The 27892-nt window shown below is 67.1% G+C and overlaps 1 protein-coding gene across 1 annotated transcript; it reads right to left on the bottom strand.

Moving 5' to 3' along the window:
- Window positions 1-1259: 1259 nt before the first annotated feature.
- SYT7 (synaptotagmin 7) lies at window positions 1260-26479 on the bottom strand. Its single transcript, XM_068399530.1, has 14 exons — window positions 26449-26479; window positions 19156-19782; window positions 15582-15685; window positions 14027-14106; window positions 12404-12535; window positions 11713-11928; window positions 8572-8934; window positions 6287-6415; window positions 3983-4118; window positions 3259-3529; window positions 2652-2821; window positions 2062-2176; window positions 1779-1978; window positions 1260-1364 (listed from the first exon to the last, which is right to left on the bottom strand). The coding sequence occupies exons 1-14, from the start codon at window positions 26477-26479 to the stop codon at window positions 1260-1262; spliced, it is 2679 nt and encodes an 892-aa protein (XP_068255631.1).
- Between the last annotated feature and the right edge of the window lie 1413 nt (window positions 26480-27892).

Here is a 27892-nt window from a genome sequence, read left to right as displayed (position 1 = left end):
GGCTGCCATGGGGGTGGCTGTGATGCAGGTGACGGGGTGAAACGCTCTCACACTCACGCAGGGGACAGCCCGTGGCCTCGGTGGCTCCGGCCATAGGGTGCCGGTGTCCCCCCCATGGGTGCAGGAGGGGTGACGGGTGGCATGGGGGGAGCAGGAAGACTGAGGATGGGGGACCCCTGGCCAGATGGGACACTGAGAGGCACCGCTGTCACCTGCTGGGGATGGGGACAGGCAGGGATGTGCCACATCATGGGTGACCCCATCTGTCACCACCCAGGAGCTGCCCCTGTGCCCTGTGGGGCGGGTCTGTCCCCGCTTTGGGGACCCCCTGCCCCCAGCAGCCTCGGCCCTGGGGAGCGGGCAGGGGTCTGGCACGTGCGTCCTGGGGGGGGACGCTGCTGGCACCTGGCCTTGGGGATGCCACCGGCCCAGGATGGGGACAATGGCACCCGCTCCATCCCTTATCCTCCAGGGACCCCAGCGCTGGGCTCACGGGCGTCCCTGATCGCCCTGGTGCCCGGGTCAGGCTGGAGGGGGCTCAGCATCGCCCTGGTGGGGCCACCGCCTGGTTTGGGGTCAGTCCCCTGCCCATGGGGACATGGAGGGGGGGGGAAGAGCTGGGATGGGGGGTCCCCACACAGGGGGTGAACCCAGGATGGGATTATCGACCCCCCCCACTCCCACCGACCCCGAGGACGGAGGTAAAGCATCAAAGGGGGCTGAAGGCAGTGCACAAAAACGAGCCCGCTTTGGCTAACGAACTGGGTCATGGCTTCTGATCCCCGGAGAGGGGGGGCTGCCCTTCGCCCCCGGGGGGCCCCCCGCAGCCCAGCGTGGCCGGGGGGGCTCGGGGAGGGCACCGGGGGGGGCTCCACGGCCCCGTTTGGGCGATGCTGAGGGTTTTAGGGAGGGGAGGTGGGGGTCCCTCTTGCACCCACAGCCTGGCCCCCTGAAATGGGTGGGGGGGCGAGGCCAGGAAGGGGTACGGGGGTCCCAGGGACCGGGGCTGGAAGCACTTGCAGAAGTCCTGCCCGGTGGTGGGGACGGGGGGGTCATCGCTCTGGCACCCTTCTGGGCTGGGGGTCTCGGGTGGCTGCATGACCCCCCTCAAACCCCAGGGAGAGATGGAAGGAGGGGGCTGGGGGGTCCATCGCCCTCCTACCACGGTGTCCCTCGCTGGGAGCTCCCCGGAGGGGTGACAGGGTGGGGTGGGGGGGGAACTGCGAAGGGGGACCCCGACCCCGCAGTCCTGGGGGTGCTCAGGCCTTCAGCTGGTGCCACTGTGCCACCGCCTGCCGGGGCCGGGCGATCATGTCCTTCCAGTGCTTCACCTCCCCGGGGCCGCTCTTCCACGACAGGTAAATCTGCGGGGACAAAGCAGCCCTTGGACCCACCGCTCCTGTCCCCATCCCACTCCCTGTGCCACCACCATGATGTCCCTTCCGGGCTGTGCCCACGCCGGGGGATGCCAGCACCTCAGCCACCCCCTCCCTGGTTTTATCCCCATCGACGTGTTTGGTTGGTGATAGAGGGATCATCAGAGGTCACCACACTCATTTGTCACCAGGGAAAGGCAGCACGAAGGTCCCCCACCACGTTCCACCTTGACATGGCACTGGTTGCCACCAGCCACGGGACACGGCTGTGCCCCGGGTGCCATCCCTTGGCAGGTCACGTTGTTGGGGTCTCTCCATGGCTTGGGGACCCTCCATGGCTTGGGGACCCTCCACGGCTTGGGGACCCTCCACGGCTTGGGGACCCTCCACCGTGCGACCCACCTTGCCAATGACGTCGTTGCGGCTCAGCCTGTCCTTGTCCATGACGGTGATGACGATGGTGGTCTCCCGCAGCCGCTCCGTGGGGATATCGAAGGCGAAGGACTCGTTGAAGACGGGGTTCAGGCACCTCTTCATGACCACCGTCTTCTTCTTCTCCACCCGCTTGTCCTTGTACATCAGCCACACCTTCACGTAGGGGTCTGGGGGGGGACAGGAGGTGCTCTCAGCCCCCGGCTGGGCATCAGGCGGTGATGCCCGGCGTGGTGGTAGCCAGAGCTCGTACCTGACGTGCCCCCGATGTCCATGGCTTTGAGGTTACGCGCTTTGATGATGTTCACCACGATGGAGTTGGCCGAGGGGTTGTAGCACAGCGACAGCAGCAGCTCCCCACGGCTTCCCTGCGGGACCCACGGAGGCTCTTAGGTGGGTGCCCACCCAAGCCCAAGCCCTGATGGGGCACCCAAAGCCCCCATGTCCCACCACGGGAGCATGGTGCTGGGCTGGGACATCTCAGAGCTGTCCCAAGGGTGGACTTTGGGGACGCACAGAAAATCAGGGCAGGAGGAAACGGGGCCATCCCCAGTGGGACATCTTCTGGTCTTGCTGGAGGCAGGAGAATAAGAAAACTTTCATTTTAGATCTACCTGGAACAGCTTGTTTTGACCCAAAATGAGACATTTGGGCTACTTAGTGCCTTAATATAAGGATTTGGGAAGAGAAACCTCTCCATCGGATGTCGAACCTTCTCGCAAAGGAGAAAACGTCCCCGGTGGAGTAGCAAGAGGGTGGCCCTGGTGGGTCCCCACAGGGCCAGGGCGTAGCGTCCCCCCCAATGACTGTCCCCAGGGGGTGGGAGGAGGACCAGGGGCTTACGCTGCCATCGCTGCATGGCTTCAGGTCCTTCCAGAAGGTCTGCATCTGGGTGAGGTCCACCTTGTTGAGGGGGATGGACACCTCCCCGATGGGGTCGTTGCGGCTGAAGCGGTCGTAGTCCAGGACCTGGAGGTACAGCACCCGCTGCACCACCTTCTCGTAGGGGAACCCTGGGCCAGAGACAGAGGGGGATGAGGAGCCGAGCAGCACCCGGTGCCACCCCACCTCGCCTGGGCTGATGGGGAGATGTTGGCACCAGGCAGTGGACGGGGAGCAGACGACAGCATGGGGCACCTCTCGTGGCTTCGGGCCACTGCGGTGGCTACTAGCAGATGAATTCCCCTGTGTGCACCCACCCGTGGGTGCTTGCTGGGGGCAGAAGGAGCCTCCCCCCGTGTCCCCTTCATGGGACGCAAACACCTCCAACCTGGCGCTGATGGCTTGGCCAACCCATGTCATCACCGATGGCTTGGCCAACCCATGTCATCACCGATGGCCACCACGTTGGCAGCTTGAGCTGAGCTGGTCCAGCCCAGGAGGGAGGACAGAGGGTCCCACAACCATTCCGCTCCCACCCCAGTCCACTCCAGTCCATCCCAGTCCCTACCTTCGAAGAGGAAGGTCTCGTTCCAGTGCGGGTTGAGGTTCTTCCGCTTCACCTTGGTCTCCAGCTTGTGCTTCTTGTCGGGGAGCAGGTAGATCTTGACGAAGGGGTCGCTGGTGCCGCTGAAGTCCTTGGCTGGCAGCTCCTGCGCCTTCATGATCTTCACGGTCAAGGTGGACTCCTGGAAGTTGTAGCCGACGCTGAACTGGATGCGGCCCAGGTTCTCCCGGGTGATGCCATCATGGCCCTCGTCGTCCTCGGAGCCGGGGGAGAGCTGTGGCGGGGGGGGAGAGGGGTGGTGAGCAGGGGGCTGCCAGGGGGTCACCAGTGGGGTCTGCACAGCCCCGTCCCCCCCGTTGCAGCACCCGCACTCGGTTCACACCAGCACCCGACCCCCGGCCCCGTGAGCTGTCAGAGGGCATCAGCCTCTCCCCGGCTCCCCGTCACCGCCGTCGCCTCCGAGGATGACTCCTGGCTCCGTGCCACGCGTCCCGGGGACGGGGAGTGCCAATTAACCAAATTCCTCCTGACAGCCCGTCCCTCGCGGCTCCGGCACCGCTCCCTCGTGCCAGCCCGGGGCGGGGACAGCCGCGTCGCCTCGGCTCGGGCTGGGACGTGCCAGGGCGCTTGTGGCACAGGGTGGGCACTGGGAAGAGCTGCCAGGCCATGCCCAGGGTGGGCTGCCACCCCTGGGGAGCCCGTCCCCCAGCGCACCCCATCCACCCACCATGAGCATCTCGCTGGTCAGGGAGTTGACCAGGTCGGAGACGGAGGAACGCGGCTCCGTCTTACGGTCGGACTCGTCATGCGGCGGCTGCCCGGGCACCGGCGCCGTGTTCACCGCCTTGCCGCCGGCTGGCAACCTGGGGAGAGAGAGGAGGAGCCTTAGAGGAGGGGGGTTGAGGCGAGGGCGAGACAGCGAGGGTCCCCCCGGGCCCCCGCGGATGCTGCGGTGCCAGCCGGGACGTGGGCAGAGATGGGCTGCAGGGACACCCAGGGCTGTGCCACCGTCTGCGTGCCACCCGCTGCACCCACTAGCCTGGTGCCAGCTGGTGCCCTGGGTCCTGTGCCACGCCACCTGGCAGCATGTCCCACGCTGCCCGTGTGCCCCTGGGCCACATCCCGAGCCCACAGTGATGCCAGAGGCAGCTGCCTGGCCCTATGGCTACCAGGTCCCCGCTGGCACCCGTGGCTCTCACCCACGCATGGCACAGGGCTGGGTGCGCAGCCGACCCACGGTGCTTTGTGGTGGGGTCTTGGCACCCCCCTTTCCTCCTGCCCCAGCTGTCCCCGCACACCCCGGCTGTCACAGCCGGGTCCGGTGGCGACGGTGGGCACGGTGCCGGGGAGGGAGCAGCCCGGCGGGAGGGTGGGCAGCTGGGCACACACACAGAGCGGTGACCACGCTGCCACCATGCACGGGGGACAACAGGGGACACAGGGACGGGGCAGCCCTGGGGGGCTCCAGACAGAGCCGAGAGGGAGGGGATGCGCACACAGACAGGCACCTCCACGCCGAGACACGGTGATAAACCAAGGGGACACGCATGGCCAAGCCACGACGCATGCCACGGGACACGCACCGACACGCCAAGCACACGTGGGCACGGAGGAGGGGAAGGACGTGGGGGTGATGGGGATGGAGGCACACGCACACCCACACACGCACACGGGTCCCCAGCCCCGGGGAAGGACCGGCGAGGCCGAGGGAGCTGGGGGGAGGCAAAGTGAGGTTAGAAAATGAAGGTGGAGGAGCCGGCGGCGGGGATCGCTGGGCGAGGAGGTGCCGGTGGAGCCGTGGGTGCCGGAGGTCACGGGTAGCGAGGGAGAGAGAGGGAGAGAGAGCAAGAGAAAGGAGGATCAGCATCGTCCACCTGCGGGAGGGAAGGGAGGGAAGGATGGACAGACGGAGCGTCGCCGGGACGGGAGAGCCGCCGAGGCACCGGGCTGGAGCTGCCGGGGACGGGCTGGAAGGAAGAAGCTGAGAAATAGGGATGGAGAAGATATTTGGAGGCAGGAGAGCGGGCAGACGGGGGGGTGGGGGAGAGCGGAGGGTGCTGGAGCCCGTCCCCTCCGCAGGCCGGACCCCCGCGGGGACGGGGAGCAGGGGGGGGTGGAGGCCATGCGTGCGCCGGGACGGGGCTTCGGGCCAGCGAGCTGGGTGGGGGGGAAGCGGGGAGCAGAGGGTCCTGCCGCGGCACAGCCACCCACCCCCCCTGTGCCTGTCGCCCATCGCCTCGCTTGGCACGGGGCAGTTGGCACGGCACGGCACGGCGCCTGCAGCGCGACGCCGGGGAGGGAAGTGCTAAAAGATGGAGCGAAACCAAAGCGGAGCGGGGTAAAAATAGCCGGTGGGTGAGAACGGTGCCAGTTCATTAACACGCCGAGCGTGCGGGGGGGGAGGCAGCGCCCGCCGCCTTCACACCCCCTCCCTGCTCCGGAGGGGACGAGCAGCCGGTCCCGGTGCCGCGGGGCCCCTCGGGTCCCGCCAGCCCCGGATGGGCTCTGTGCCACGCCGCCATGCAGCTCGCTCGGAGGAGAACGGAGGGGGTGTTGTGTCCCCCCAAGCTTGGGGTGCTTGCTCTGTCCCCGGTGAGCCCTGGGGCTCAAGCACATGCCACCGCAGGGATGTCCCTGTGTCCCCAGGGGAGCCACCCGCCCACGTCACAGCGTCACGGTGCACGAGACATGCGTTGTCGGGGGGTCCCTGCGAGCCTGGTCCCCCCCTCTGCACCACAGGGGCTCCCCCCTGCCCTGCGCCCCCCCCAGCATGCAGCCAGGGCGGGGGGCTGGGGACAGCAGGAGGGGACGTCAGGGAGGGAGGAGGAAGGGATGGGGGGGGGTCCTCTGGGTGCTGCTGATCGTGGGTGCCGGCAGAGGAGAGCCGCAGATGTCACCGTGCCCGCCGGGCCACCCTGTGCCGCTCCAACCTTGGTGCTCCACGAGGCCAGCCTCCTCCTCCTCCTCCTCCTCCTCCTCCTCCACCCTGGGTCTCGTCCTCCTGCGGCACTGCCCTGGTCCTCGCTCGTACCTCTTGTCCCCCTGAGCGTTCGGCTCAGCGTTCGGCTGCGTCCCGGCGGGTTGGAGGTCAGGGATATTGGCAAAGTCATCTTGTTCTGAGAGTCCCAAAACCAGGGATAACACCACCATCCGACCTTCCCTGCCCGGGCGGCCCCGCGGGCAGAGGCACAGAGAGAGAAAGAGAGAGGAGAACACAGCGTCAGGCAGGGAACCCGGGGGACCCCCCTCCTGCGTGGGAGGCGATGTCCTGGATGGGCGCCGAGGGCTGCGGGGAGAAGGGTGCCAGTGACCCTGGCACGCGTGGGGACGGCCACCAGCCCTCTCCTTCACCGGTCCAGGCAGGGAGGACGCCGAGGTGCTGCCGAGGGGGGGAAAAGATACCCCAGAGGGGCTGGGGACAAGGGACAGTGCGAAGGGAGCAAGGTCCCAGCGTCCTTCCCTGGACGAGGAGATGGCGGTGCCACGGCTGAGGCTCTTTGCCCCTCTCTGGCATCACCGGGGCCCGTAACCATGTTTATGCCACGGGGTAAACAGAATAAAGACCAAAAGCAAAGTGAACGGCTACGGAAAGCGACGGTGACAAATGGCAGCGGCTCCTCCGTGGGGAACCAGCTTGGCATGGCTCGGCTCCCCCTCTGCCAGTTAAGGCTGGCACCAGCGCCGGTGCTGGGCAAACAGGGAGGAACGTGACCCCCGGGATGGCATTGCCACGTCGGGATGGTGGCAAATGGAGATGGCAAAGAGCTGCTTGGTGGGAGAGGGCAGAGCTGGCACGGCGCTGGGCGGGCAGAGAGAGGGGCACCCAGCCCAGAGGGGGCACCCAGCCCAGAGGGGTGACCCTGGGGTGCCTCTGCCTGCCCGGAGGGACCCTGGGGGGCAAACGGAGGCCGGGGGGAGCAGGAGAACCCCCAGGAGGATGGTGGCGGCGGGGGGGGGAGTGGGTCTGCGGAGGAGTGCCAATGTCATGTGCCGAGATCCGGCGGCAGCGCGGGACTCGGATTAGCGCGCAGCGTTTGAGGTTGGCGAGGCGGCGCCGAGCCAGGAGATGGGGTTAAGCCAGATTAAAGATCACACGGCTCTGGCAGCCCCGAGCCCCGGCGGAAGGCAGCCTGACAGGCAGCGATAGCGGGGCCACTGCCACCTCCCCAGGGCAATGTCACTCCCCGGGGACCACGCCGGTGGCCGTCCCATGGGCTGGACCACCCCTGCCCTGTCTGGGGACCGAAGGGGACCTGAGCACCCACGTGGGCCGGCGATGTGGTGGGTGATCCGCAGCAAGGCCATGGGGCAAAGTAAGTTGGGGGGTGGCATGAGACCCTTCGCTGAGCCCCTGGGCTGGGTGAGCCACCCCTGTCCCCTGTGATGGGGCTGGAGGGGACCCGGCTCTTCCCACCGGCCACGGGCAGCATTTCCCCAAGGTGGTGAGAGCTGAGCGGCCGCACTGGGGCGAGCAGAGGAGAGAGGGATGGAGTGATGGAGTGATGGAGAGAGGGATGGAGAGAAAGATGAAGAGAGCAGAGAGCGATGGAGGGATAAACTGGGAGAGCAGAGGAGAGAGAAATTGAGAGAAACAGAGAGAGAGGATGAGAGAGAAATTGAGAGAAACAGAGAGAGAGGATGAGAGAGAAATTGAGAGAAACAGAGAGAGAGGATGAGAGAGAAATTGAGAGAAACAGAGAGAGAGGATGAGAGAGAAATTGAGAGGGCAGAGGAGAGGGAGATGGAGAAACTGAGCGAGCAGAGGAGAGAGCACAGGAGAGAGAAACTGGGAGAGCAGAGGAGAGGGCGATGGAGAGGGCGATGGAGAGGGCGATGGAGAGGGCGATGGAGAGGGCGATGGAGAGGGCGATGGAGAGGGCGATGGAGAGGGCGATGGAGAGGGCGATGGAGAGGGCGATGGAGAGGTAAACTGGGAGAGCAGAGGAGAGAGCAATTGAGAGAGAAACAGAGAGAGAGGGCGATGGAGAAAGCAGAGGGCAGAGGAGAGGGCGATGGAGAAAGCAGAGGGCAGAGGAGAGGAGCACAGGAGAGAGCACAGGAGAGAGTGAGCAAGCAGAGGAGAAGGCACAGGAGAGGGAAATTGTGAGAGCAGAGGAGAGAGCAGAGAGCACAGGAGAGAGTGATGGAGAGAGCAGGGGAGAGGGCGATGGAGAGAGCAGGGGAGAGGGCGATGGAGAGAGCAGGGGAGAGCAGAGGGGAGAGCAATGGAGTGATGGAGAGGGTGAGCAAGCAGAGGAGAGAGAAGGGGAGAGCGGGAAATGGAGAGAGCGGGAAATGGAGAGAGCGCACACTTACAGGAAGGACTTCATGTCCAAGCCGCGGTTGCGGATCTGCCCCACCACGTGGTCCCAGCTGCCGGGGTTGGAGCGGCTCCGGCCGCCAGCCGTGCGCTGCTTGGAGCCGGCGGCGATGCCCTGGCGCTGCGGGCCGCCGCGGGAGCCCCGGGGGTTGCCGGCGGAGGAGCCGCTGTGGGCCTGGAGGTGGCCCAGGCTCTGGCTGGTGGTGGGCTGGCTGTGGTTGGCGCGCTGGTGCTGGCTGAGGGGTTGCTGGAGGCTCTGCTGGCGCGTGAGCGTGCGGGGCCTCTGGCATTTGGGGTCGCCTGCTGAGGTGGGGATATACTCAAGGGTAGTGGCTGTGGACAAGGTGGAGTCCTCGAAACTTAGGGAGAGGAAGGGCAGAGGAGAGGAGAGAAAGGAGAAGAAGGTGAAGGGGTAAAATTGGAGGAAGGAAAAGAAGAGAGTTAGAGAGAAGATGCCCCAGCGCAGGGAGCGCTCCGGCAGCGGCCAGCCCATGCAGCGACCCGTTCCTCTGCCCCTCGGCCCCGGCTCGGCCTCGCCGCCGGCGCGGGGCTCTCGTGCCGCTGCCATCCTGCCCGTCCCGGGCGCAGCCGGTGCCTTCGCAGCGCGCCGGCCGAACATCGTCTGCGAGCTAATTAATTAGGGCTGCGGCGCGAAGGCGAGTCCCGCGGCGCCCGCTCACGTGCTGCCAGCCAGCCCGTCCCCGTCCCTCCCAGCACCCCCCAGTCTCGAGGGACTGTGCTGGCTGGGGGTCCTGCCACCATGGAGGGGACGTGGCGTGCCAGCTAGCCGGGTGTCCCCAGGGCCAGCAGAGAGGGACCCCACCGGGGTGGGAGCCCGGCCACACTTCCAGCCCCCCTGATCACGGTATGGGGGACTATGGGGACGTGGCCCCGGCGGGACGGGGAGCACGGAGAAGCCCAGCCTGGGGCAGATGGGCTTTGTCTGGGCGGCGGAGAGGGAAAAGCAGGCGAGGGGCCGGCGGGGAAGCGGCGGTGCCCGTCGCTGGCCATGCAGCTGGCCCCGCACTGGGACGGCAGCACATGCGTGGCACGGCCCATGCAGCCGGGCAGGAGTCCCGGGCACGGCGCCGATGCCCTCGGGGCTGCGAGACCAGGGGGTCCAGCCAGGCTGGCAAAAGCCCTCGGGGGGTCCTTGATGCCTTCAGCAGCAGCCGCTGACCCTACCCCAGTCCCTGCGCAGCATCGTGCAGTGCCAGCAGCGGGGGGGGGGACAGAGAGGGAGGGGGGAGGATAAATAGCTTAAAAAAATAAAAAGAGGTGAAGAAAGAGCAAAAAGTGAGAGAAAAAGAGAGAGAAAGGAAGGGAGTGGAGAGGAGCGGAGAGCTGGGATGGATCCGGCGGCACGGCTGGGGCTGAAGGCACTGCCTGGGCGCTGCGTCGTCCCCCCGCGCCCGCCGCCGACCTCCTTTCGCTTTCCTACCGAACCCAAAATTAGTTCAATTTACAACCTCTCCGTCACAGGAAACTAAATCTGGCTCCTCTCTCTCGGCGCGGCGCCAGCCGGAGGCACGAGCTCTGTCCGCGCTGCCGGGGAGGGGGATGGCAGCCAGACCCCCCCTGGATACTCCCAAACACAAAGGCTCAGCGCAAAAGAGATGCTGGCAGGCAGGGTGCTTCGCCGGCGGGTTCCTCACCCCCTTAACCCTGCCCTCGCCCGCAGCACCCGCCTTGGCACGTCCCGCTGGCTCCCGGGGGGTTTCGCTTCTCCACCGAGCCTGGCTATGGCCAAAGGTGCCCGACCTCCATGGATGCCCACGGGCTAATCCTGCCGGGAGGCACAGGGATGCCCAGCCTCCTTGGATGTCCATGGGCTAATCCTACCAGGAGGCACAGGGATGCCCAGCCTCCTTGGATGCCCACGGGCTAATCCTGCCGGGAGGCACAGGGATGCCCAGCCTCCTTGGATGCCCACGGGCTAATCCTGCTGGAAGGCACAGGGATGCCCAACCTCCTACGATGCCCACGGGCTAATCCTGCCAGAGCACACCGGCATCACGCCAAACGGGTGGCCACGGCTCCAAACAGGGTGGGGGACGCCAATCTTTGGGGCTCCAGGAGCCAGTTGGGGTTTATCCAAGGCGGCAGGACCGGCCTTTCTCCTCTGAAAAGGTTTCCTCCGTGCCAACAAGGCTGGAAGAAGCAGCAGGGACGAGGCATGCCAGCCCTGGGAAGCGCCTTCACCGTTGCCACCGACCCCTCCGAGGGTGCCACGGCTGCTGCTGGCCCCGCCGGCTGCTCAGACCCGGGCTGCTGCACCCCCCTGGCACAGGGAACCGGAGAGCAGACCCAGGACGGCGCCCACAGCCAGATAAACCAGTGCCATCCACCCTGGCAGAGCTACGGTCGCTGCTGGCAGTGGGGGGGGGTCTGGCCAAGACCCCCCACCCACCACAAGCCCTGTGGATTGTGCCCCTAAAACCCATAAACCACCAACTGTCCCCAGCTCTTCCCTGGCACCGAGGCGCTGGTGGCTGTGCCGTGGGGCAGGGCGATGCCATGTGCCATCCCTGACTGCTGCATCCCAGGGACAGGGACACAGGCCACCAGCTCCTGCCTTTGGGCCATCACCAAGATGGTGCCACTGGCCCAGGGAGCCTTAATGGCAACGCCGAGACGCTTCCCACCGGCACCGGGCAAAAGCCACCCTCGGAAACGTGCCAGGGACAGCACCCAAAGGTGCTCCTCCTGCTTGTGCCCCTCCGAGCTGAAACGCTGCTGGGGGGCTTGGGCAGCCCCTCGCCTCGGTGGCCAGGGGTGGGGTCTCTTGGTGGCCCCCCATCCAAGCGCAGCCCAAAGAGGGGAGCCCCTCGCCTCGGTGGCCAAGGGTAGGGGTCTCTTGGTGGCCCCCCCATCCAAGCACAGCCCAAAGAGGGGAGCCCCTCGCCTCGGTGGCCAAGGGTAGGGGTCTCTTGGTGGCCCCCCCATCCAAGCGCAGCCCAAAGAGGGGAGCCCCTCGCCTCGGTGGCCAAGGGTAGGGGTCTCTTGGTGGCCCCCCCATCCAAGCACAGCCCAAAGAGGGGAGCGGGTGGCCCCAGGGGCACGCCGGTGGTGGCCCAGGGCACGCTGGTGGTGGCCCGCGGCGGGGGTGCCGTGCCGGCCCGTGCGTGCTCACTCACTTGGACAGGCTGAGCTTCCCCGCGGCCAAGTGGCTCTGCACCGTGTGCCAGCGGCCTCGCGCCGCCCTCCCCGCGCCGGGCTCGCCGTGGGCAGAGACGCTGCTCCTCAGGCCGTCCTCGCCGAGCCGCTGCTTGTCCCCGGGGCGGCCGTCGCGGTCCCCGGCCAACCCCGCGGCGGCCGACGCCGTCAGCTTGGCCCCTGATAACAGAGAGCCACTGGGCCGGGTCGGTGGCCGGAGCCCCCCAGACAGACACCAAGGGAGGCGGACGGACAGACGGACGGGGGGGAGCCGTGTGATAAGGGTCAGGGGGGACAAGGAGAAGGGGAGAGAGCCGGAGGGGGACAGACGGACAAGAGACGGACAGACAGACAGAGAGAGAAAGAGAGACATCAGCACTGCAAAAGAAAAGGGGTCCTGGCCGGGGTGGGTGGGTGGGGGTGAGGGTGGGGGTCCCGCTCGCCGGCAGCCCAGGGTGGGGGTGGAGGGGGACCCCCCGTTCCCACGCCCCCAACGCGCAACCCCGTCCTGCGTCGGCGTGAGGGGGGTTTTGGGGTGGGGGGGTCACGAGGAGGGGTTGCTCGTCTCCATGGGGCGGCGTGCGGGGAGGAGGAGGAGGAGGAGGAGGAAGGCGAGGGGGTGCTGCCCCGTATACTCACTACCCGGAGTAAAGGCGGTGAGGAGAGACTCACTTGAGGGAAAGGCGCGGGTCACCGTACGGGGCGTAGGGTGAAATGTTTAGGATAAACTCCTTGGGAGGGTAGGAGCTCCATTTCTGCTGCACTGTGGTGTCATTGTTATTCCAAAAGTCTCTGTCTAGATCGCTACAGCGGCCGGAGACGCGGGCGGGAGGAGAAGGGAAATACAAGAGAGAGAGAAAAGCTGAATTCCTGCGAGAGGAGAGGAGGGAAAAATCCTGCGGAGAGAGCGGGGGAGCGCGGCCGCCCGCCCCGGGACACCGACACACACGGACGGACACACGGACAGACGGACGGAGCGCTGCGGAGAGACGGGAGCGGGCGGCTGGGCCAGCTGGGGAGGAGAGAAGGGGGGTTAGAGAGGGGCTGGCAAGAGCAGGGCTGGCGCGGTGGCACCGGCACGCGTGTCCGTGCGTCCCCAGCACACGTGCCTGCGTGTCCCTGGCACGCGTGTCCGTACATCCCTGGCATGTCCGTGCGTCTCTGGCACACGTGTCCGTGCGTCCCCAGTGCACGTGTGTCCATATATCCCTGGCACATGTGTCCGTGCATCCCCAGCACACGTGTCACACGCATCCTTGCATCCCCAGCACACGTGTCACACGTGTGTCCGTACATCCCCGGCACACGTGTCCATACACTACACCCCTGGCACACGTGTCCGTGCGTCCCCGGCACGTGTGTCCATGTGCCCCTGGCACACGTGTCCGTGCGTCCCCGGCACGTGTGTCCATGTGCCCCTGGCACACGTGTCCATACAATACACCCCTGGCACACGTGTCCGTGCACCCCTGGCACGTGTGTCCATACATCCCTGGCACGTGTGTCACATATATGTCCATACATCCCCAGCACACGTGCCCATACATCCCTGGCACACATGTCTGTGCATCCCTGGCACATGTGTCCGTACATCCCTGGCACACGTGTCCGTGCGTCCCCAGCACACGTGTCACATACGTGTCCATACATCCCCGGCACGCTTGTCCATGCCTCCCCAGCACACATGTCACACATGTGTCCATACATCCCCAGCACATGTGTCCGTGCACCCTGGCACACGTGTCACACGTGTGTCCGTACATCCCTGGCACACGTGTCCGTGCGTCCCCGGCACACGTGTCACATACGTGTCCGTACATCCCTGGCACATGTGTCCATATTTCCCTCCTGGTGAGCACCCCCGGCTCCTCCCAGAGCCCTGCGGGGCGCCAGGGGGTGCAGAACTAGGGGGCACCCCTGGGGCCACCTGCGCTGAGGTGCCCATGGCTCCATCCCCAAGTCAGTGGGTGAGCCAGGAGGGGCACCCGAGGGTGCTGGCCCCTCCCCATCTCCTGGAGCCCCTCTGGGGGACATGAGGACACCCCCACCCCAACCAGGGAGACCACCCCACCCCGCCAGTGGCTTTGGCATGACAGTGGGGACCACCCATCGCTCGGTCCCCCGGCCACCTCTGTCCCCACAAAGGGACGTCCCCGCTGCCAGCGGGGATGGCACCGATGCGGCACGTGTCCCCAGGCCTGGGGGACGGCGTGTGGCAGCAGGCTGTGGCTGTGCCAGTCCCACTCCTGGCACCACAGCCCCCTGCCCCTCTCCCCCCCTACCCCTGGCACCTACTTGATGGTTTTCTTCTCGCTGCGGCCTCGGCTGGAGTCCGGAGTCCCCACGGTCTCTAGGGAAGTCTTGTACCGCTTACCCTGCGGGGAGGGGGCACAGGGGGTGGCACGGAGACCCCCTCCGTGGGGGGCACCTCCATCCCGCTGATGGGGGCAGCAAAACTCCCGACGCTTCATCCCTCGGCCCCTACGAGCTGGCAAAGGCACCGGGGAGACCCTGACCCGGCCACCCTCGCCCCCCAGGCACCGTCCCCAAGGGGCTGGAGGGCACAGGGGGTCTTGTGCCCTGGGTTACCCCAAGGACAGAGCAGCAGCTGCTGCCCTAGGTACCCTCCCACTTAAAGTGGGTAATTTTAGGATTAATTGAACCTGAATTAATTGAGTTCACCATCCCCACCGAAAGGGAAGAGCTGTGCTAACGAAGCGGGCGCTGGCTCCGAACTGGGGCTGGTAATCAGGGCACTTCCCTGGCATTTCCGACGAGGGTTCAGTGGCTGCTCCGAGCCAGGGCGGGCAAGAGGGCAATTAATGCCAATTAGCGACCAATTAGGAGCAGAAACTACTTCGTGCAGGTGTGGGGAGGCTGAGGCAGGATGGGAGCAGCTGCCCGAGCAGGGCTAATCCTGCCAGGGGGCACAGGGATGCCCGACCTCCTTGGTTGCCCACGGGCTAATCCTGTTCTGAGGCACAAGGATGCCCACCCTCCTTGGATGCCCACAGGCTAATCCTACTGGGAGGCACAAGGATGCTCAGCCTCCTTGGATGCCCATGGGCTAATCCTGCCAGGAGGCACAAGGATGCCCTCCCTCCTTGGATGCCCATGGGCTGATCCTGCCAGGGGGCACAGGGATGCCCCCACATCCCCTCCACCGTCCCCATGCCACCTCAGACCCCCCGTTCCCCTTCCCGGGGGGCATCTCTGCCTTCCCACAGCCCCGGGGGCAGCTGCCAGCACCGCTGGGGTGGGCATCTCCCGCGCGGGAAGAGAAGCCGCCGTCGCAGCACTTGACCCAGATTCGATGGCGAAAGAAACGCAGGCGAGAACGTGGTGCCAGGAGGAGGAGGAGGAGGAGGAAGGGGATGCTGAGCAGGAGGGAGCGCTGCCCCAAGGCAAAGGCTCGGGGAGGGAAGCTGGGTGCCCCAGGGGTGCTGGGCACAGCGGGTGGTGGCACCCGGCGCTGCCAGGGATGTGCTGGCTGCCTTCCCCCGGGGCTCTGCCAGGCAGGAGTGTGCCCAGCAGGACAGGGGCCAGCTCGTTACAGATATATCTAGGGATGGATTTGGGAACTCCCCTGCCATGCCAACGGTTGGGCCCAAATATTTAATTACCACATCTCCTAAAGAGCAAAATAAAAGTTGCAGCTGGCAGCTCTTGGCATCTGCCCCCCCTCCGTGCACCCCAATGCCCCCCACCCAGCGGGACCCCTGCCCCGGGGTCACAGGGAAGCCAGGACCCGTGTCCCAGCGCACCCCAGGACACCGGGAAGGGAGGAAGGGGGTGCCCCGTGCCCGCTGCCCACCCCAGGCACCCACCGGTCTGCGCTGGGGACACTCACCAGTCTGCGCTGGCACCACTGGCAGATCCCGCAGAGGACGATGGTGACGCTAAGGCTGACGGTGATGATGGCTGAGACGAGGAGGACGTCGCGGGAGGGAGTCCCTGGGGGGGAGCAGAGCAGAGCCACGGCTCGGGGTGTCCCCTGGCACAGCACCCTGCCCGCAGCACCCCGGGGGGAGCCGGGCGAGGACAGGGAGAGCGACCGCAGGGAACAGGCTCCGACCCCATGGAACACCCCGGCCCGGCGGCCTCCCCGCCGGCCCCTCCAGGGCTCCCGGCCCCAGCGCTCCCCGGGAGCCCGTGTTGGAGCACGGCGAAGGCTTTAATCCCTGCGGGCACCCCGGGGGTGCCAGCGTGTCCGGTCACAGCGTCACCACGTGCCGCCTGCAGCTCCTGCCACGCCGCCAACGCGGCTGTGGTTGCGTGTTGCTTCCCCTTCCCCTTTGCCTTCCTATTCCCCATCCCTTCCCCTTCTCCTTTCCTCCTTCCTTTCCTCTGTGCCTTCCTCATCCCCATCCCTTCCCCATCCCCATCCTTACCTCATCCCCATCCCTTTCTCATTCTTTCACCTTCTCCATCCTCTTCCCCTTCCCCATCCCCATCCCTTCTCATCCCCATCCTTTCCTCATCCCCTTCCCTTCCCCATCCCCATCCCTTCCCTATCCCCATCCCTTTCTCGTCCCCATCCTTACCTCATCCCCATCCCTTTCTCATCCTTTCACCTTCTCCATCCTCTTCCCCTTCCCCTTCCCCACCCTTCCTCATCCCCATCCCTTCCTCATCCCCATCCCTTCTCCATCCCCATCCCTTCTCCATCCTCTCACCTCCTCCATCCTCTCACCTCCTCCATCCTCTTCCCCTTCTCCATCCTCTTCCCCTTCCCCTTTCCCATCCCTTCCTCATCCCCATCCCTTCCTCACCCCCATCCCTTCTCCATCCCCATCCCTTCTCCATCCCCATCCCTTCCTCATCCCCATCCTTTCTCCATCCCCATCCTCTTCCCCTTTCCCATCCCTTCTCCATCCCCATCCCTTTCTCATCCTTTCACCTTCTCCATCCTCTTCCCCTTCCCCATCCCTTCCCCATCCCCATCCCTTTCCCATCCCCATCCCTCCCTCATCCCCATCCCTTCTCCATCCCCATCCTTTCCTCATCCCCATCCTTTCCTCATCCCCATCCCTTCCACATCCCCATCCCTTCCCCTTCTCCTTTCCTCCTTCCTTTCCTCTGTGCCTTCCTAATGCCCATCCGTTCCCCATCCCCATCCCTTCCCCATCCTTCCACCTTCTCCATCCTCTTCCCCTTCCCCATCCCCATCCCTTCCCCATCCCCATCCCTTCCCCTTCTCCTTTCCTCCTTCCTTTCCTCTGTGCCTTCCTAATGCCCATCCCTTCCCCATCCCCATCCCTTCCCCATCCTTCCACCTTCTCCATCCTCTTCCCCTTCCCCATCCCCATCCCTTCCCCATCCCCATCCCTTCCCCTTCTCCTTTCCTCCTTCCTTTCCTCTGTGCCTTCCTAATGCCCATCCCTTCCCCATCCCCATCCCTTCCCCATCCTTCCACCTTCTCCATCCTCTTCCCCTTCCCCATCCCCATCCCTTCCCCATCCCCATCCCTTCCCCATCCTTTCACCTTCCCCTTCCCCTTCCCTTTCCCCTTTCCCACCCCCTCCACCCAAGCCAGCCCGTTTCCTCGCTGGATCCGTGCCCTCTCCCCTCGGGGCCCCCCACCACCCCCCCACCACATGGGTTCCCTCTTTGGGGCAGCCAAACCCACACCGATTCACCCCAAACGGCAGCGCAGGTGCTTGGCAGGGGCTGCTGGAGGGGGGGTCGGGCAATGGGCTCCTCTGTCCCCAGACTGGCCATGGGGACAACCTTGGGGACCCCAAAAGCGGGGGTGGACCCCCCTGCTTCTCCAGCATCACCCAGCACAGGTTGTCCCTGGCATCTGGCAGCCCTGGCACTGCCACCAAGCTGGTGGCCATGCTGCCAGCGAGCGTGGTGGCCCTGGCACCGTGGGAGGATGAGTATGGACCCAAGGTGGCTCGGGGGGGGGGTCCAGTGGGACCCTCAGCCCCACTCTGGCAGGACCCCCCATTGTGGCATCCCCGTGGGGACCCCGCAGCCAGCTCTGCACCCCGGGACGGGGACGGGCCATCGTTGGAGCCAGCGGGGAAGCGGCGAGGCCGAAGCAGCCCCGCCTGAAGTATAAATATTAAACAATAATCATTAATAATTAATTTGCCCGCAGCCCTTGTTATTGTAATGTAATTTGCCAGCGGCTCAGAGGCTGCAACGAGTCAGAGCATCCTGGGCTGGGGGCTCAGGCATCCCCCTGGCACGCGGTGCCACCAGTGTCCCCAGTGCCACCAGCACCCCTAAAAAAGAGAAGCCAAGGGGCTGGTGGCCACAAAGGGGTTATAAAAGCCCCTTAAGCAGCCGGGATGGAGGGGACAGGAGGGTGGCAGAGTCACCCCGGGGGGTTTCAGGGGACAGGGCTGGGGGGACAGCTGGCACACGTGCTGCCACCCTCCCAGCCCGTCGAGGGGGGCCCCCGGCATCGCTCCCCGCTCACGAGGAGCCTGTGTATAAACCTCGCGTAGCAACTGTTGCCTAGGAGGGAATTTGGGACCAGCCCTTAATTCCTAACATTTATAAACCCGAGCTGGAGAAGCTGCTGGGGGGGTGTAACGCAGCCGTGCCGGCGGCCAGGGCTGGGGGCAGCCCCCCTTGGGGGACCCCGACCAGTTCAAGTTCACACGGGCTCACTGGGCAGGCTGGGAATGGGGGTGAGCCCTCCTCTGCCCCCCAAATGCCAGCTTGGGGACACCGTGACATGCTCAAAGTGGGGTGAGAGTGACCCCATAACCCCTCCGGGCTTAGCCCTGAGCTTCGGTCCTTGTGGGGTCAAGTTCATCCTCAACGGGGTCAAGCTCATCCTCAACGTGAGCTGGCACAGGCGAGGGGACATGGGACACGCTGCCAGCAGAGGTGGTGGCATGGCAGGGACCCCCCGAAGGGCTCACTGCCAGCACAGCTCCTAGCCCCCCGTGACCCCCAGGCTCAGCCCCCAACCCCTGGGCACAGGTGGGTGCCGTGTCCCCAGGGCTGGGGGAGACACGGTGGCACCCCCGGGCTGCCGCTGTCCTCAGCACGATGCAAATGACTCGTTTTCCAGGCAATTAGCGCTGGTTAATTAGAGAAGCAGAGCAGGGCGCTTGTCCCCAGCCCTGGGTCCCTGCCCTGGGGCCACCAGCTCCCCGGTTGGGATGCTTGGCACGGGGGTGCCATGGGGCAGGTGGCCCTGGGCACAGGGACACCGAGGGGGCTGGAGGGGACACGGGGAGCTGCGTGGCCACGGGGACACAGCCCTGAGAGTGGGTGACAAACGTGGTGCTTGTTTACAGCCACCCCAGCCCCACGCACCGGGGGGTCCACACCCCTGTGTCCCAGCCAGCGTGCGCCTTGGCACGGAGGACCCACGCGCTGGGCCACCTCCCTGCACCCATCGGAGCCACCTTGTGTCTGTGGGAGAGGGGGCTGGTGGCAGCATGCCACCATGTGCCCACGTCCCCTAAGCCACCGCTCCCGTGGGCGCAGGATTAGCTCCTCCAGAGCATGAGTGAATGGATTCGACACGCGAATGGATTTGGTGACCCTGTGCGTCCTGGTGGCTTTGGGCACCTCAGTGACCCTGTGCATCTCGGTGGCTTTGGGCACCTCGGTGGCTTTGGGCACCTCAGTGACCCTGTGCATCTCGGTGGCTTTGGGCACCTCAGTGACCCTGTGAATCTGGGTGACCCTGTGAATCTGGGTGACCCTGTGCATCTCAGTGGCTTTGGGCACCTTGGTGACCCTGTGAATCTGGGTGACCCTGTGCATCTTGGTGGCTTTGGGAACCTTGGTGACCCTGTGCATCTGGGTGACCCTGTGAATCTTGGTGGCTTTGGGCACCTCAGTGACCCTGTGCATCTTGGTGGCTTTGGGCACCTTGGAGGCTTTGGGCACCTTGGTGACCCTGTGAATCTGGGTGACCCTGTGCATCTTGGTCGCTTTGGGCACCTCGGTGACCCTGTGCACCTTGGTGGCTTTGGGCAACTCAGTGGCTTTGGGCACCTTGGTGGCTTTATGCACCTCGGTGACCCTGTGCACCTCGGTGGCTTTGGGCACCTCGGTGGCCCTGCGCACACTCAGCTCTCCAGGACAGACACCGCTCTCCAGTCCAGCACAGCGAGACCCTCACGCTCAAGGGCACCTACACCCCTTTCCCCCCTGGTCACCTTCCCCGTGCCAGGGCCACCCTGTGCCCATCCCATCACTCAGCCTTGACCAACAGCTCCTCACCCCGGCCCCGGAGCAGCACAAGCACCCTGAGGGGCACCCAGTTGAGCTCCGGGCCACCCTCCAAGCAAAAGGCTCCTGTGCAGGACAGAGGATGGAGATCTCTTCCATGCGGTGGCACGTGGCCATTGAGGCCACCACGAGCCACGGAGCCGGGGTGGGATGTGATGGTGAGCCTGGATGGGGATGATGGTGCTGGGGTGGGGGGGGAATGATGGTGATGGGAGAGGGGGCATCAGAGCATCCCCTTGTGCCACGTGCCGCGGCGGAGGGCTTGCGGGCTGGGGAGCGAGGCGGCCCCGTTGCCACGCCGGGGCTCCCCAGATGCCGCTCGCCTGGCGCCAGGCCGTTAATTCCTCCTCTTCTCATCCTCCCACTCGTTTTGTTAGATATTTCCCCAACCTCTTATTTTTAGGTTTGCAGCTGAAAAAGCTGCGAATTTGCAGCTTTCGCTCCCCTGTGCAGGATCCCGGGGCGGGCGCAGGGCAGGACCACGGCAGGGTGGCACCATGGCAGCGGAGCTTGGCACGGAGGGATGCCAAACCTCCGAGGAGGGGGGGGACGAGGCCTCGCTGCCATCCCTGGAAACAACCCGCCGGGCGTTTTTGGGGCTGTTTCAAGGCTTTTGGCATGCCCTGAGGCAGAGCTGGCAAGGCGGAGGGCTGAGACGGCTGGGGCTGGCGGTGCCACCCGCCCTGGGGTGCGTGGGCACAAGCTGCTCGATGTTGGGGACATCAGGGGACATCAGGAGCCCCACGGCCATCCTGCTGCCCCAGTAGAGGACCAGCACAGTGTCACAGCTCAGCACCCCAGGCGTGCCCGGGGCGAGAGGGGTGTCTGTCCTCCATCTGTGCGTCTGTCTGTCTCTCCGCGCGTCCCCCTCTCCAGCACATCCATCAATCTCCATCCCTCCATCCCTCGTACACATCTGCTTCTCCATCCAACCATCTGTCCAGCCCCCGGAGCTGTCAATCTGTCCCCCACGCCGAGCTGCCCACCCCGGGGGGCTTTGCCTCGGGACTCTCGCAGACCCCCACCTGGCACCTCTCCCCCAGCACCCAAGACCCCCCTGGGGGCACCATCCCCACCCTGCAGGCACTGGGGGAGGAGGACACCCTCCCAAAACACGTCCCCTGTCCCATCCTGCTGCCATGCATGGATGTGTCCCCCACGCCCCGATGCCACGGTGAGGGGCAGAGCAAGAACCTGGCGGCACAGCGGAGCCCACGGCACCCACAGGTGAGCCCCCCCCCACCCCACACCGGCTGGGGGTGCCACCCGTACCCCCTCCGGGGTGGCTGCAAGCAGGAGCGTGCGGCAGAGGGAGAATTTGGCAGGCGAAGGCGCTCCTTCCCCCGGTGCCGGGCTATTTTTGGCCGAGGATTTCCGGAGAGGCGTGCGGTTTCTGTGCCTGGTCCCCACCACATCTCTCCTCCCGGACCCCCTGAGCCCTTTTTCTGTCCCCACACCCGTGTCCCACGGGGTTTCCATCACCCTCCCTGCTCCCCACAGCCTCACGACACCCTTCCTCGACCCCAACGGGGCTGGGGGCTGCTCTGCTCCTGCTCCATGGCATCCCTGCCCCAAAACATGAGCCCTGCGGTCCTGGTCGTGCCTGTCCCCAAGCAGACCCCGGGCATCACCCCACAGCCCCCACCCATCGCCCCGCAGCCCCCAGGCATCACCCCACAGCCCCCAGGCATCACCCCGCAGCCCCCAGGCATCGTCCTGCAGCCCCCAGGCATCACCCACAGCCTCTGGGCATCACCCACAGCCTCTGGGCATCACCTGCAGCCCCCGGGCATCACCCCACAGCCCCCAGGCATCGCCCCACAGCCCGCAGGCATCACCCACAGCCCGCAGGCATCACCCACAGCCCCCGGGCATCACCCCACAGCCCCCAGGCATCGCCCCACAGCCCCCAGCCATCACCCACAGCCCCCGGGCATTGTCCCCCAGCCCGAGGCAGCCCCAGCCTGGCACAGAAGCCTCTCCCGGCAGCGGCAGCAGGCACGGCGGAGCAGGCTGGGCTCTCATGCCGAGTGGCACTGCCAGCTCTCGCACCGCCACCACTTAGCCTCTCGCCCCAGGGCCCTCCATCATCCCCGGGCACTCGAGTGACAGCGGGAGAGAGGGAGGCAGAAAGCCAGCGGCTCCCGGGGGACAGGAGCGAGGAGGCTCCGTGTGCCATGCCCAGCCCTGCCAGCCTCCCCGGCTGCGTGACCCACCCCAGGCAGCGTCCCCCAGTGCCACCGGGACCCACACCAACACCAAGCTCTGTGGCCAGGAGGGCCACCATGGGGACAGGAGCCTCACAGGGACGCTCAGCATCAGCCTCCAAAGCAGGGGGCTGGCGGGGCTGGGGGAGGAAGAGGAGGGCTGGTGGGGAGTACAGGGAAAGATGGAGAAAGGCAGCTCGGAGGGGAGGAGAAAGGAGGCAGAGGAGGGGACAAAGGGCTGAGGAAGGCCCCAGATGGAGGACTGGGGACACAGGGGTGCGGGGAGGTGGCTGGGGGATGTGGGGCTGGTGGAAACCCTCCTGCGCACCCTGGGCTGCACCCTCCAGTACCACGTGCTGAGACCCTGGGGGAGAGGGGACAGTGACCCATGGGGGAGAGGGGACAGTGACCCATGGGGGAGTGGGGACAGCCACCTGCAGAGGAGTGGGACAGTCACCCATGGGGGAGTGGGGACAGTGACCCATGGGGGAGCAGGGACAGTCACCCATGGGGGAGTGGGGACAGCCACCCATGGGGGAGTGGTGACAGCCACCTGCAGAGGAGTGGGACAGTCACCTGCGGGGGATTGGGGACAGCCACCCACGGGGGAGTGGGGACAGCCACCCACTGCCCCCCTGCAGCCACCAGCATCCCCCAGCCCCAGCCAGAGGGGAAGGGCTGCACACACCCCCCATTTCAGGGCTGCCCGGAGCCCCCCAAAGCACAACCTCAGCGCTGTCCCCACGATGTCCCCGAGCGGAAGGGCAGCGAGAAGGGCCGCTGCGCCACGCTGTCCCTCGGCCACCGCCCCGGCTCCATCCCCGCCAGCGCCGTCGGCCGCTTCCCTTTCAAACCTCATTAACTCCCCCCAAGGTGACCCTCTCCCTCCTGCTGCAGGGCTGCCAGCGGAGCCGCCTGGGGACACCGGGAGGGCACGGGGGGGGGGGTGCTCATGGGGCACCCCCGTACCGCACCCAGGCTGGCACCCACGGGCACGCAGGACCCACCGCTTGGCACTAGCCCTTCCATCACCCCGCTGAGCCCACCCTGGCCCCACACACCCCCTGTCCCAGCCTTGGGGAGCCTGGCCCCTCGCTTGTCCCCCGGCTGGATGCTGTGGGGACCGCTCTGCCTGTGCAGACAGCCCCTGCGTGGCGGCCGCGCCGGCGGCCTCCGACAGCCCTTCCCTCGCTGGATCCATCTATAATAGATATTGTGGCGGAGCCCCCGGGGGCCAGGGGAGGGGGGGGTGGCAGCGATATTATCTGCATCTGTCTTCATTCCCCGCTCCCCCGCCCTTCCCCGGCATCGCGAGATGAGGCGATGGAAAAGCCGCCTCCGGCTCCTCTCCTGCTCCTTGGTGTGGTGGGGGGGGGGGGGGACCCCCAGCCTGGCTGCAGCCCCCCCCCACACACAGCCCTTGCCCTTGCTGGGTCCTGGGACACGCGTGTCACACGTCTGCGCGTGGGTCACACCGGGTGCGGGGAGGTGGAAGGGCTCGGAGGTGGTGGGGAGAGAGCAAGAGGGGGCAGGACCCCCGGGAGGGAGTGGGTGAGAGACCCCAGGGGGGTGCTCAGCACCTGCACGGCCACCCCACTGCCACGGGATGGAGCTGCCATGGGGGGGGACACGAGCGCTGGGGGACGCAGGGACAGGGTGAGGCCCTGAGGGATGCTCCAAGATGCAGGCAGGAGCATCCCCCCGCGCTGGAGCCCACTCCCCGGGTGGGGGGGGCTGGCAGGGAGGTGAACCCCAACCCCGAGCAGGATGGGGGTGCTGGGGGGTGGCTGGAGCTGCTGGCGCCGTGCGGGACGCGTGGCTGCAGCAGGTGCCCGGCTCCCAGCGAGGCCGGCCAGCCCGCACGCTGCCAGCCGCCTTTGTCTGCCTGTCACACGTCCCCCCCTCCTCATCCTCCCCCCCAGCCTCGCTCCAAGGGGTATTTCAGCTCATCTGGTACCCAGCTGTTGTCCCAGCCCTGGGGACCTGCTCAGCCCCCCCTCCCCGGCACGCAGGACCCCTCCATCGCCCGCCTGGAGCCAACGCCGGGGGAAAACAACCGGCCGCCTGGTTATTGATTCACCACCTCCCCGGGGCCGCCGCGGCACGGCTCGGCTCGGCACGCGCCGGCTGGCACGGATGGAGGTGGGGATGTGGGGTGGGGGGGCACCCAGAGCCCCCCCAGCACCCGCTTGATGCACTGAGAAGATGAAGAAGGATTTGGGGTGCAACCACCTCCCCGGAGAGGGGACAAGCTGGTGCTGGCAGCAGGGATGGGGATGGAGGGGGGTGGATGGCATCGCAGCGGCAAGGAGGGAGCTGCCCCGGTGCCCCCCGGAGCCAGCGGGGTGGTGGCGTGGGGGACACCTGTCCCTGTGGCACTGAGGGCACCCAGGGCACCCACCCTCAAACCCAGCCTCTTCTTCACACTCGGCCACGGCACGTCAGGGGACACGGGTAGCACGGTGATGGCCCCGCCACCAGCACAGCCCCCCCTGGACCCCCCCAAAGCCCCCTTTCCCCTGGCTGCAAAGCACGGCGCAGATGGCACCAAAGCGGTGACATGGAGCAGGGGACGAGGCCGGTGCCACCTCACCCAGGGATGCGGCGTGGCAAACGCCTGGCTCTTGCCAAACCCAGCGGGGGTGTGAGCCACCAGTAACCCCAGCACCCTCCCAGGCTCCATCGGTGGAGGGGACAGACCCGACGCCCGTGTGGCACGGGTTAGTGGCACGGGAGGCAAAGCAGGGCCAGGGGAAACAGGGAATTAAGCAGACGGTGTCCTGGCACCAGCCGAGAGCTGCCAGCGCGGGGGTCCACCACCGCCCTGGGCACCACGGCACCGGTGACGTGGGCAAACACCCGCGTGATGGGAGACCCACAGCCGGGGGCCACGGGGCTTGGGGAGGGGGAAGAGGGGTGCTGCCCCCCGAACCCTGCCAGCTCAGCCTCTGCCTTTGAACCTCGCAGCCTGGCAGCCCCCCAGGCAGCCGTTGGTGGCCCTTCAAGTGCCAACGGGGTGGCCAGTGGGGGCAAGGGGGCAAACTGGGGGGTAGATGTGAAGTTTGGAGGGGAAATAACTCAGGTGCAGACCTCGGGCACCGGGAGGGAAGGGCAGCCCTGCCACGCTGCTGCCGGCGGGGACAGGCTGGCAGCCCCGCTCTGCCACCGACCCGCCGGGTGACCTTGGGCCAAGCGGTTGGCAGTGCCACGCCACGCTCCCCTGCCCCGTGGGGTCGCGGGGATGGGGTGGCACGGGGCCGAGCTGCTCCCGGAGGCAGCGCTCAGCCTCCGGCTCGGCGGAAACTTCCCCTCGAAGGCGGCTTGTCTGGAGCTGCCAACTCCGGGGCAGCACTGACGCTGTCACCTGCGGCGGGTGACAGCGTGTGGCGGTCCCCAGCGCTGCCCCAACCTGCTGGCTCCCGCAGGCCTGGCTCTGCCCAGCGCCTGCAGCTCGCCCCAGCCACACCGACAGCGCCCGCTCTGCCCGTGGCCCCGCCGGCACGTCCCCACGCCACCGCAGGACACGCTGTCCTTCTGCCCGCCGGCGCCAGCTCCCCAGGGCCCCGGGACACCGTGGGTGAGGGCTGCCAGGCCCCGGTGAGCCGCGGCGCACCGGCAGCATCCCTTCCCCGCCGCACCGGTTGCCGGCAGCTCGGGCAGCCCTCACCGGGCGCCTGCACACCCAAAACCTCCCCGGCAGCGCCCCAGATTCCTCGGTACGGGGCCAACCGAAGCCTTCGGAGCATGAGCTCAGCAAAACCACCCCGGTAAAAGCCCCTTCCCCACCGGTAAAAGCCCCTTCTCCAGTCGCCCACCCCCAGAGGGACGGCGCTGGGGACCGGGGCTAGGGGACCCCCAGAAGGATGGAGGGGGCGAGCGATGAGGAGCGGGGTGATGCGCTGCTCGCTGGGTGCTGGCACCCAGCGGGGTTGGGGGCTCACCCCGGGGGGGCTGGGGTTTGCCCGGCTCCGGGTGCTCGCCCCGGGAGGGGGGTGCTGGGCTGTCCCGGGGCCACCGGGGCTACCGGGGCTCCAGCAGCTCTGCAGGGTGGTGACTCATTTGAAAGCGGCGGCGGTGACTTTTTCTCCCTAAACTACCGGTAACTCCCGACCGGTCACTCCGGTAGAGCCGCAACCGGGGAGGCGAAGGGGGGGAAACCGGGCAGCGGCCGCCGCCGCGGCCCCGGGGGGGCGGCACGGATCGGTCCCCGCGGCGGGGCCGGGCTGTGCGTGTCCCCCCCCGGTGGGTGCGTGTCCCCCCGGTGTGTGCGTGTGTCCCCCCCGGTGGGCACGGCGGGCTCACCTGCGCTGGCAGCCTCCGGGTGCAGGTACATGGTGGCGGGGCGGCGGCTCGGCGGGGCCGCGGCTCATCAGACAACGGCGGCGGGCGGCGGCGGCGGGGCGGGCGCGGGGGCCGCGGGCGGCGGCGGCGGGGCGGCGGGGACCCGCATGCGGCGGCGGCGGGGGCCGGGAGCCCCGCGGGAGCCCGGTGCTGCCCTCCCCGCTGCCCGCCCGCCTGCGCCCGGGTGTGTGCGGGTGTGTGTGCGGGTGTGTGTGTGTGTGTGTGTGTGCGGGTGCGCCCCGATCGCGCAGCCACTTGCTGCTCGCTGCTGGCGGGCGAGGAAACTGCAGCCGCCGGGGAGGGAGGGAGGGGAGGAGGGAGGGGGCGTCGGTGTGCGCACGGGGGGGACACGGACCCACGCGGGGACACGCGCGGCCCTGGGATGGCCACATGCGGGGACACGCACGGCCACCGGCACGGCCACACGCGGGGATACGCGCGGCCCCGGGACGGCCACACACGGGGACACGCACGGCCCTGGCACGGCCACACGCGGGGACACGCACGGCCCTGGCACGGCCACACGCGGGGACACGCATGGCCACACGCACGGCCATTGGTACGGCCACACGCGGGGACACGCATGGCCACACGCACGGCCCTGGCACGGCCACACGCGGGGACACGCATGGCCACACGCACGGCCATTGGTACGGCCACACACGGGGACACACACGGCCCCAGCATGGGGACATGAACGGCAGCATGCAGGGATACGCAGGGACATGCACAGCCACCAGCACAGCCACACGCTGGGACACACATGGCCCCAGTACAGCCACACGCAGGGACACGCATGGCCACACGCATGGCCATCGACATGGCCACACACAGGGACACGCATGGCCACACACATGGCCATTGGCACAGCTACACGCGGGGACACGCACGGCCACACGCACGGCCATCGGCACGGCCACACGCAGGGACACGCACGGCCACATGCATGGCCATCGGCACGGCCACACGCAGGGACACTTACAGCCACACGTGGGGACATGCCCGGCCCCCGGCACGGTGACAGAGGGGGACACGCGCGGGGTGTCACACGCGGGGACACACCCGCAGACGCGCACAGGCGGTGCCGCACACGCACCCGCTAACACAGATGGGTGATGCGCACACGCGGGGGGACCGCGTGCCCGCACCCACGCCCCGCACACGTACGGCAGCAGCCGCGGGGCACGGTGCGTGCACGCGTGGGAACACGGGGGCTCGCACACGCACACGGGTGGCACAGGGGACTGCACGCACACGGTGCCATGCCCAGGCAGGCCCCGCACACCGGGGCAGCACCCCCGGGTAACCCCCCCCGCCCCGCGCTGCCACGCACGCCCCGCTCCACCCCCGCAGGTTGCCGGGTGCCCCGCTCCGGTGGGCTCCAGGCCGGGTTTTCCCGGTGCCG

Source organism: Nyctibius grandis, chromosome 4 (assembly GCF_013368605.1).
Source record: "Nyctibius grandis isolate bNycGra1 chromosome 4, bNycGra1.pri, whole genome shotgun sequence".
Taxonomy (NCBI): domain Eukaryota; kingdom Metazoa; phylum Chordata; class Aves; order Nyctibiiformes; family Nyctibiidae; genus Nyctibius; species Nyctibius grandis.
The sequence above is the reverse complement of the archived record's forward strand: the minus strand, read 5'-3'. Positions and strand labels throughout refer to the sequence as shown.

Excerpts from the sequence above, each read along its gene's own strand:
- SYT7 (XM_068399530.1), bottom strand. The coding sequence starts at position 26,479 with ATGTACCTGCACCCGGAGGCTGCCAGCGCAG. Across the intron at positions 15,686-19,155 it reads GGAGCGGTGGCTTAGGGGAC|GGACTCCCTCCCGCGACGTC; the intron begins GTGGGCACATGG and ends GCTCCCCCCCAG. Across the intron at positions 11,929-12,403 it reads GACCCGCGCCTTTCCCTCAA|TGGCTCTCTGTTATCAGGGG; the intron begins GTGAGTCTCTCC and ends GACCCGGCCCAG.